The sequence below is a fragment of the Quercus suber genome, unplaced genomic scaffold (assembly GCF_002906115.3).
Source record: "Quercus suber isolate HL8 unplaced genomic scaffold, Cork oak 2.0 scaffold_842, whole genome shotgun sequence".
Classification (NCBI taxonomy): domain Eukaryota; kingdom Viridiplantae; phylum Streptophyta; class Magnoliopsida; order Fagales; family Fagaceae; genus Quercus; species Quercus suber.
The window spans coordinates 222,998-233,055 of record NW_027070272.1 but is presented as its reverse complement, the minus strand read 5'-3'; the positions used below and the strand labels follow the sequence as shown (position 1 = coordinate 233,055).

At 30.9% G+C, this 10,058-nt stretch overlaps 2 protein-coding genes and 1 pseudogene across 2 annotated transcripts; 1 reads left to right on the top strand and 2 right to left on the bottom strand.

Annotated features, from left to right (window-relative positions):
• The window catches only part of LOC112015303 (F-box protein SKIP19-like), a 4,487-nt pseudogene extending 3,929 nt beyond the window's left edge, over positions 1-558 (bottom strand).
• Positions 559-1,232: 674 nt separating this feature from the next.
• On the top strand, positions 1,233-2,833 carry LOC136061430 (isovalerate--CoA ligase AAE2-like). The gene has a single exon (XM_065767742.1). It carries the CDS (start codon positions 1,248-1,250, stop codon positions 2,721-2,723), a length of 1,476 nt encoding a protein of 491 aa, XP_065623814.1. The 5' UTR covers positions 1,233-1,247; the 3' UTR covers positions 2,724-2,833.
• A 963-nt stretch (positions 2,834-3,796) lies between these two features.
• Positions 3,797-9,857, bottom strand: LOC112040628 (protein STRICTOSIDINE SYNTHASE-LIKE 5). The gene is given in 9 exon segments (XM_065767740.1): positions 3,797-4,249; positions 4,252-4,336; positions 4,938-5,011; positions 5,014-5,063; positions 5,352-5,391; positions 5,394-5,440; positions 5,442-5,516; positions 5,518-5,654; positions 9,278-9,857. Coding segments are annotated over 9 exon segments (1,158 nt in total). The 5' UTR covers positions 9,737-9,857; the 3' UTR covers positions 3,797-4,058.
• Positions 9,858-10,058: the final 201 nt, after the last annotated feature.

Genomic DNA, 10,058 nt, shown 5'->3' with positions numbered 1-10,058 from the left:
TTGTTTTTTTTTTTTTTTTTTTTTTTAAGAACACGTTTATTTATTTATTTTTAAAGAAACATGGGGTAGTTTTGGTTGTGTAGATGGGGTAGTGAGAAGCTTTATAGAACATGGGGGTAGTTTTATAAATATTGGTAGGTTTTTTGTTTTTAATTTTTGTCAATTTACAGTTTTAATCTCATTTTTATGTTTTAGGAATAAGGATAAGTTAATTAAATTAGGGGTATTTTTAGAAGTCAAAAAGACAATAACTAACTTTCCGAATCTTCTTAATATATAGAGATAAATTACCTAATAAGATAATAATAAAAATACTCTTCTGTCACTTTCCTCTCACTCTTTTTTTCTCTTCACCCTCGATCACAAGATTAAAAAATAATTTTTTTCTTTACAACCCTTGAACAGTATATGCAACCTTATTGTAGCAAGGTGGCAAATTTTTTTAAGTTTACAAACCCGAATGAAGTGGGTTTTGAGTGTCTTGGGTTGTAAAATAGCAACATGGGCGTTTACACCCCCAATGCTAGTGCTCTTAAATGTTGGATTGGTCAATGCCATGTAGTTGAATTTAATTGTGAAGTTAACGTGCATAATTGCATCAAGCGATGAACCATGTGATTGAATTTATTATCCTTGGCAAGATTACTTTGTTTATGTTGCATTGGTCAATGCCTATATGGTTGAATCAAATTCTGAACCAAGGTACACCAGCACTGTAAAGTTTACCCTTCTTGAATAGATGTCTAAATCTTTATTTGGTATTTGTAGTATTTATAATTTATCTATCATTTTTGTTTGGGGATTCAAGATTTTCCAATGTCATATCTGTTTTGGTATAGAATGATTTCGTTTTGGGCTAAGCAAATGAATTTGATTTGGTCTATTAGCATTACTTGCTCTACCTACCAAAATGAGAAGGGTTACTATGCTGTGAATTTTTCTTGCAATGAAATGGTTTTTCTTTTTATTTTTTTAATAAGAATTAATTAATTGATGACTGGGTAAAAAAGAGATACGATTAAGACTATTAGTGATAACTGATAAGCGTGTCATAATTTTACTCCTTTAGTTTCTTGATATGCATTTTCTATTTTGAAACTCATGAAAAGTTGATTGTCAAATTGATCCACTTGCTTGATGTTAGCTTGCCACTGAGATTCCGTGCCTATTTAAAAAAATTTATAGCAAGAAATAATGGAGTTTTGCCATTGAAATTCCCTAGGATGCAGTAAATTCTCGCCCACTTCATGGTTGAAACTCTAGAGTTGTTTATGCAGGTTGCAACCCTGGCTCCTAATGTCCCAGCAATGCATGAGCTTCATTTTGCAGTTCCAATGGCAGGAGCTCTTCTCTGTACACTTAATACACGCCATGATTCAGCGATGTTGTCAATCCTACTAAGACATTCAGAAGCCAAGATCATATTTGTAGACTACCAGTTACTTGATATTGCTAATGGAGCACTCAAGCTTCTTGCCAAGACAGAAAGAAAGCCACCAATCTTAGTCTTAATAGTTGAATCTGATGGCTCATTACCCACTGATCACCGCATTACTTCTGAAACTTATGAATATGAGAGTCTGCTGGAAAATGGGCACAACGGATTTGAGATAAGACGACCAAATAGTGAATGGGATCCTATTAGTGTAAATTACACTTCTGGCACAACATCTAGACCAAAAGGAGTGGTGTATAGTCACAGAGGTGCCTACCTCAATACTCTGGCAACAATTCTTCTACATGGGATTGGCTCAATGCCGGTTTACCTTTGGACTGTGCCTATGTTTCATTGCAATGGGTGGTGCCTCATTTGGGGATTGGCAGCTCAAGGTGGCACCAATATATGCCTTAGAAAAGTTACTCCAAAGGATATATTTGATAACATTGCTCTGCATAATGTCACACACATGGGAGGGGCACCAACTGTCCTAAACATGATTGTAAATTCACCAATCAGTGATCGGAAGCCGCTTCCTCACAAGGTGGAAGCAATGACAGGAGGTTCACCACCACCTCCACAGATTCTTTCCAAAATGGAAGAATTGGGTTTTGGTGTGTCTCACTTATATGGCCTAACAGAAACATATGGCCCAGGAACTTCTTGCATATGGAAACCTGAATGGGATTCTCTACCTCTTGATAAACGATACAAACTAAAAGCTCGACAAGGAGTGCAACATCCTGGATTGGAGGAGGTAGATGTGAAAGATCCTGTTACAATGGCAAGTGTACCAGCTGATGGTAAAACTATGGGGGAGATCATGTTTAGAGGAAACACAGTAATGAGTGGATACCTGAAAGATTTGAAAGCAACAGAAGAAGCATTCAGTGGTGGCTGGTTTCGAAGTGGGGATTTAGCTGTGAAACATCCTGATAATTATATAGAAGTAAAGGACCGATCGAAGGATATAATAATTTCTGGTGGGGAAAACATAAGCACAGTTGAGGTGGAAACAGTTTTGTTTGGTCATTCAGCAGTTCTTGAGGCTGCAGTGGTTGCAAGGCCAGATGATCATTGGGGCCAAACTCCTTGTGCCTTTGTGAAGTTAAAGGAAGGATATGATGTTGATTCCCAAGAAATAATCAAGTTTTGTAGGGATCATTTACCACATTATATGACTCCTCGAACTGTCATTTTTGAGGATTTGCCAAAAACTTCAACTGGAAAGATACAAAAGTTTATTCTGAGAGAGAAAGCAAAGGCTCTGGGAAGCCTTTCTTGACCAAAACGTAGTTTTGCAATTGTTGAAGCAAGTTAATCTCCTCGGAATGTAAATTTTTATTCTTTGTTCTATAATAAATAATAATAAGTGAAAACAACTTTAAAGGCGAAGGGATTTTGCTTTTGGAGAAGTTCAAATGAAAAGTTATTTAAAGGGTTAAAATTGTTATAGCTGAAATTGTCTTAAAAGTGCTTTAGAGGGTTCTTAAAATTGAACTTTAAGGCTAAAGCTGAAATTTGAAGTTTTTAGGGGGATTTATATATATATATATATATATAAAATATACAATTCACCTGTTTTATAAATCCAAAATTAAAACACTATTCACTATGATTTGTTAATACCCAAAACACTAAAGAGTTTTTCACTTAAAGCGCTACATTGCAAATACTCCCCTACTAAAGCTCTACTGTTGAAGCTTTAATTACTTCCTACAACAAGACCAAACAAACATTGAAACATGGAATTTTTAAGAAGAATTTATATAATTCATTACTCATTTTATAAATTCAAAACATTAAAGAACTATTCACTGAAATTTGTCAAATACTCAAAATGTTTAACTAAGAGCATTTCAGTTAAAGCTCTATGTTGCAAAAGTTCTACAAGATTATGAGAAAGCTATTCTTATAAAAACTAATGTAATCCATGCAAACGCATAGAAGTATTTAAAATTAAATACAATTTTTTTTATAAAAATATAAATAATTAGTAAAGTTATTAAAATAAAATAACATGTAACACATTCATATATAAAGATATATTAAAATTAAACATAATTTTTATCATAAAATATAAATAATTAGTCAAATTATTTTTAAAAATGTAAACATAATTAGTCAAATATTAAAATTTGTACCTAAATTTAATACTACTTATGATCATTTTTTTTCTAATTTTAATAAAGATAAAACGTGTGGTGATCTTTGTTGTTTAGCGATTTTTATTGAGTATTTGTGATTTTTTTTTAAAAAAATTTATAGTTCATTAATATTAGATTCTTAGTATTTTGTATTTATTAACTCACTTTAACACAAATATTAAAATATTTGAGCGGACACATGAGACAAATAAGTAGATAATTATAGTGTAGTCTCCATATAAATTTAGACACATGATACAAAATTGAATTCTAATTTCAAATTTTAAGTGAACTTTTTCTGAGTTTTGCAAACACGCAAAGTCTCTCAAGTCTCATACATGCACAGCAACACAATTAGCAAGAACCAAGTAGAGTGTAGTTTATCTAAGGCACTTCATCCTAGTTATTTTAGAGGTACCGTCAAGAGTGTTGCAACAAGCAGCACAACGGTCTTATTTTCTCAAGGATTAGGCTCATGTGGCGGCCTGGGCAGGATATTGTTTCAGGTTGAGGCGAAGAATGTAGGGATAGCAAAATGAACCAATGTACAAATGATTTCCTATCTTCATTGCACTTGTAACCAGTGCCAATCCAGGATCATAGTAATGAGCAATGGGATTTCCTGCCAAATCAATGGCCAAAACCCCACCATTCTTCTCCATTGTGGTCTTCCTATGTACTTCTCCATGATCAGTAGAATCTTTCGGATGAAGGGGTATCTGAATGCTATATCCCATTGAAGTGTACGTGACTGCCAGTATATTGCACACAAAAAAGTACTCATGAAAAGATGTTAATAGTACATAAGTTCATAAATGAGGCTAATCAGTCTCCTCTTTCAGAATTAATACACTAGATAGTGTTGCAGTTGAATAAGAACTATCCTAAATGTTAAAATGGTAGAAGGTAAATACTAAAGTTATTACAAATTTTACTTTAAAAAACTTATAAATTGAGGTAGCAATCATTGTAATTGATGTCACTTTAAGACATAACATAAGAAAGTTTGATTTTATTTATTTATTATTATGTAGTAAAATTAGTAATATTCATAACATTGATCAATTAAAAAACTTTATTATTTTTTAGTTATACTTACAGAATTTCCTTGCAACGAACATTCATGGTATCAAAAAAAAAAAAAAAAAAAAAAAATCATGCGTCAACTGCAACTAAATAAAAGTCTTACATGCCAAAATAATTAAAAATTTAAAATACTATACTTAAAATAAAATTTACATGTGATTCTCAATTAACTTCTGCACTTCACTAGCATATTATCAGTAAGAGAGGGAAAAAAAAAAAAAACCATTTTTTATAAAAAAAAAGAGTAAGAAGCAAAGCTAATTTACCGTTGACAATCCAATCCAATATTGGCCCTCCATCATATCTTATGTTATCAGCATGCCTGGCAAATAATCAATAACTTTTCTACTCTTCCTTTTCTTGCCTGTATGTGATATTTTCTACACCTTCTCCTGTAATATAAGCAACCCATTGGAATCATCAAAACTTCCACTATGTCAAACAAAAACTCAGCTGTCAGCTGTAATTTTAATTTGCTCTTTGGACAATAAAAACAAACCTATGGTTTAAGTAATTAAAACTACAGCGTTTACAAACAAATATGTCAAAGTTTTAAACAAAAATATATATTATTGATGTGACAATTAGTTATATTTATTGATACGTTAGTTTGTATGGTTCTCGTAATAAAATTGATAATAATTTTAACATTTGCAAGCTTGAAAAAGTAGCAAAGATACACTGGGGTTTCGCAAAAGATCACATAATTCTGATCAGGGTGACTACTACACCATTAGCAACGTAGAGGTCACGGACCAAGACCTTTGGTTTTTGTTGCTGGATCATAACTCAAAAGTCTACCATGGGGCTTACCCTCCAAGGTGTCCCAATAAAATCACTTAAACCATATTATATGAAGCATCTGTAAAATAAATCATGCCATTGTGTGCTACATCCACAGCATCTGTTGTTTTGAATTTTTGTCCATCAGCCTCATCTGTCAACAGCTCCACCAAACCGTCTGCGGTCACATTTAGAAGGCCCTGTTAATGTTATACATCACATTTCATTAATATATAACACCTAACAACCATTAGTTTCTAAGCATTGTTTGTTTTGACATTAATATTTTCAAAATATGAATCACTTCTCAAAAAGTATTATATAGAACATTGTCTCATTTTCTTTATTTGGTAGCAACCTTAAAATGAATTAGACAACAATTGATCACTTAACTTCTTTATTTAGCTTTGCATGAGATAAAGTTGTTTTCCTTATTTAGCTTACATAAAATAGAGTTGTTATACAGAAAATCTAAACATAAAACAATTTATCTCATGTGAGCTAAATAAAAGAAGTTAAAAAGACAGTTTTCCTTTAAATCCATTTTTTTTTCTAATACTACAAAATATAAGAAAATGTAAAAAAAGAAAAAAAAAATCTTTATATAAGGTTTTCATTAAAACAAATGAAGCGTAAGGACTAATTAAGGGGCACTTAAGAAGCAAGGCAGTTTTCCTGTAACTTGTGCTAAAATTATTAAAGAAAGACTTATATTAGTTTAATTTGTTGAGATATTTATAGACATAGCTTCTTCTTCTCTTTTCATAATTTTCACAACTTACTTAGGTTTTTTTTTTTTTTTTTCATAATTCAATTATTAAAACAAGTAATTCTTACTAAATCGAATGATAATTTTTTGCACAGGTTACTGACTAATTATTTTATACGTTATTGGTACTTTTCTTTTCTTGAATATGTTAGCGGTACTTAACGCTTTATATGGACCCAGAAATAGATCAGAATAAACGGTAATAATTGAAAGGACTCATGTATATGGACCCAGAAATAGATCAGAATAAACGGTAATAATTGAAAGGACTCATGTATGAGTCCTTTCAATTATTAACACATGAGTGATGAGTCCTTTCAATTATTACCGTTTATTCTGATCTATTTCTGGCTAGCAACCCTCCACGTCCAAGCGAAGCGACGTGACTGGTGTCTATTGTTGAATTTAGCGACGTGATTGTATTATTTTCCACACAATCATACAATGCTTAAAATCTCTTGCATACACAAATCATACAATGCTTGAAATCTTTTTTTTTACTTATTTATCAAGTTGATAAAATAAAAATAAAACATGAAACTTTGAAAAACAGTAATTATCAAATAAATTAAAAGAATAAAATAATTCAAACATACTTTCTTTCTTCTTCTTCTTTTCTTTTCTTTTTCTTCTTCTTCTTTTATTTTTTATTTTTTATTTTTATTTTTATGGAATTCAAATTCACATTGTAATCCGACTAAAGACACAATCACTTTTAAATTTTTTATAAAAACTTTTCTATGATAACAAATTATGATTCATGCATGATAAATCTAACACTTTACATTTAGATCCTCCACTATCATAACTTTATTGCCTATTTATCTTAATTCTTCATTAAATTATGAAAAAAAGTTGTGCATAAAAAACTTTATTTTATAAATAATTAAACATGAATAAATGTGTGTTGATTTGGAATAACTTATTTTCAGGAGTTAATCTGCATAATATGAAACAAAAACTAAAAGTTAATTTATTTTAAAAAATTGGATATTAAATTATTTGAATAAAGCTAAGAAAAAGTAGCAATACATAATGTGTGTGTGTGTTTTTTTTTAATTACCTAAAAGATTGTGGTTATAATAATAAAGAAAAACTAAGGAAAGGGTATCAAAGTGTAATCGTAAAATAAAATTAAACATACATATCTCCACTAAAATATAAATGAATATTTGAGATATAGGGCACTGTGGGGCTCTAATAATTTTTTTTTCCTTCTTCTAATGATGACCATTTGCTTAGGGAACAAAGTTTCTCTAGTTTTGAGAGAAAANCTATCTCTAGATATGGTCATCTATAGAAAATAACAGAAAAAGGGGGAGGGGGGACTTTACAAGCGTGGCAGCTGTTCTGTAATTTGTTTTAAAATTATTAAAGAGAAATTTATTTGATTAATTTGTTGTCCCTTTTTTCTTATTTTTTCACAACTTACTAATTATTATTTTTTAATAATTCAATTTTTATAACAAGGATCTGGATGGATGGAATGACAATTTTTTGCACAGGTTACCCATTAATTCTTTTTATATGTTAATGGTATTTTTTTTTTAATCTGAATATGTTAGCGGTACTTACACGGTGATATGGACTCGTAGAAAAAATAACACATATATGATATGGACTCTCAGAAAAAATAGCACATATATGATATGGACTCTAATTGTATCCATTGTCAATTTGTCATTAGTCGGAGAAAATAGCATGTGATCGCGATCTATTACAACCAGATTTGGATCCTGTGCAATCAGTTGGGATCTCTATCTTTTTACAATTTACAGCAATACATGATCCTTTCAATTAGTTTCTTTTAATAGTATATAGTATTGCTATAGTACTCTAGAAATACAAAACTTCTTGTTCTTAGCACTAGTCTTACTATTAATTTCGACTCAAAAAAAAAAAGTCTTACTCTTACAGCCTTGGTCTTATCTATATCTTATGGAATTTAAATTCATATTTAATTCGACTAAAGACACTATCATTCTCATAATTTTTTAAAGAATAATGCTAGAAATACAAATTATTTTACAAAAAAAATTTACAAACTGCTGATGTAATGAGTGATGATTGGTAAATGAAAAAGTGATATTAGTAGTGGGTTTAGATGAAAACCAATAAAAGGTTGACCACATTAATATTTTGTAAAAATGTTGTAAAATAGTTTATGATTATAGCATTATTTTTTTTTAAGAACTATTCTATGATAACAACTTATGATTCATGCATGATAAATCTAACACTTATTATATAGATCCTCCACTATCTAACTTTAATTGCCTATTAACCATAGTTTTTGATTAAATTATAAGAAGAGTTGTGTGCATAAACTTCCTTTTATAAATTAGATGCAGAGAAATGATTGTTGAATTTGGAAATTAATTATTTTCAGTAGCTAATTTTCATAATGCGAGATAAAAAAGTTAAAAGTTAATTTATTTTCAAAAAAAATTAAATGTTAAATTATTTGAAATAGAGCTAAAACAAAAAGTAGTGTGGAACCAACGAAAAGTACATAAAATAAGCCAAAAAAAAAAAGCTTATAATTATTTCCAAATGCACACATGTTTTGTTTTAATTGCTTTGAGTAGATATATTGTGGTTATAATAATAAAAGAAAGAGCTAAGGGAAGTGTATTAGAAGTGTAATCGTAAAATAAAATAAAACATATTAAATATCTCCATTAAAAATATATAAATATTTCTTCTCAAAAAAAATATAAATATTATTTTAGCTATAGATCTCTTGAATAATATTTTAGTGTTTTTTTTAAAAAAGAACAGTGGTTTGGTTAGGCAATTTGAGAACCTAAAATCACAAAACTAAAAAGTCATTTTGCAACTATTTATACAAAAGGGATTTTTTTTTTAATTGAAATATTTTTTTGTTTTAATAAAAAACGATAATATCCCTTACTAACTAAATAAAAAAAATTAAAATATATCGCTGCTTGCCATTTTATATTTAAAATAATAAAAAATATCTGATTAAAAAAAGTACAGAAAATAAAACAAACTCTATACAAAATTACAAATGTAGAATAAATGAATACTTACCTTTTCAGGATCAGCAACGATAAGTTTATTGTTGCGACCAAAAGCGATTCCCAAGGGTCTCCCACCGGTGTTGATCCATTTCTCCACAACCGAGTCAGCCGCCGAGTCGTTTACAGTGACTCGGCTGATCCACCCGTCATGACAGCCAGTGTAGATGACTCCTGACTTGGCATCATACGCTATATCTTCTGGGCCTATCAAATTCCCCAAACCCACAAACTCAGACACTCGGAGCATTTGGTCGCTACGTGTTGGCACGGTTATGACGTGACTATTCAACTCGGAAGGTGGTAGAGGAGCCGGGTCGAACGAGTCGAGTTGGTAGAGCGTTGTCGCAGCTACAACGGGGACCAATACCGTGACAAAAAGAGTAAAGGGCCATGAGCGTCTTTGTTTTTTAATAGCGGCGTTAGAGGGTCTGGGTGGGGAAGCTGAGTCGGGCTTCTTCGACTCGTCCATGGCTGTGGAACTCGGTACGGAACTGATTCTGTTGTGTCTCAGAAGATAGTGCGTATATGTATTACTAGAGTGAATGTGTGAAAGAGAGCTTTTTATGGATAGATACAGCCCAGAGAGAGCTACAGACCTTTGAAAACGTAAACCTTATTTTCCGCATTGTCGGATAAGAGACATTGTCAATGTGAAGCTGATAACTCTCTGTGCTAATACAGTGTTGTTAATGTAAGAAAATAAGAAATATGATTATTGGTTCAAATCTTTGTTGTTAAACGATAATTTTGGTGGAAACTATCTCGTACCTAAATGACCAAATGGGCAAGCA

Coding starts and splice junctions, on each gene's coding strand:
- LOC136061430 (XM_065767742.1), top strand. CDS start 1,248: ATGGTTGAAACTCTAGAGTTGTTTATGCAGGTTGCAACCCTGGCTCCT.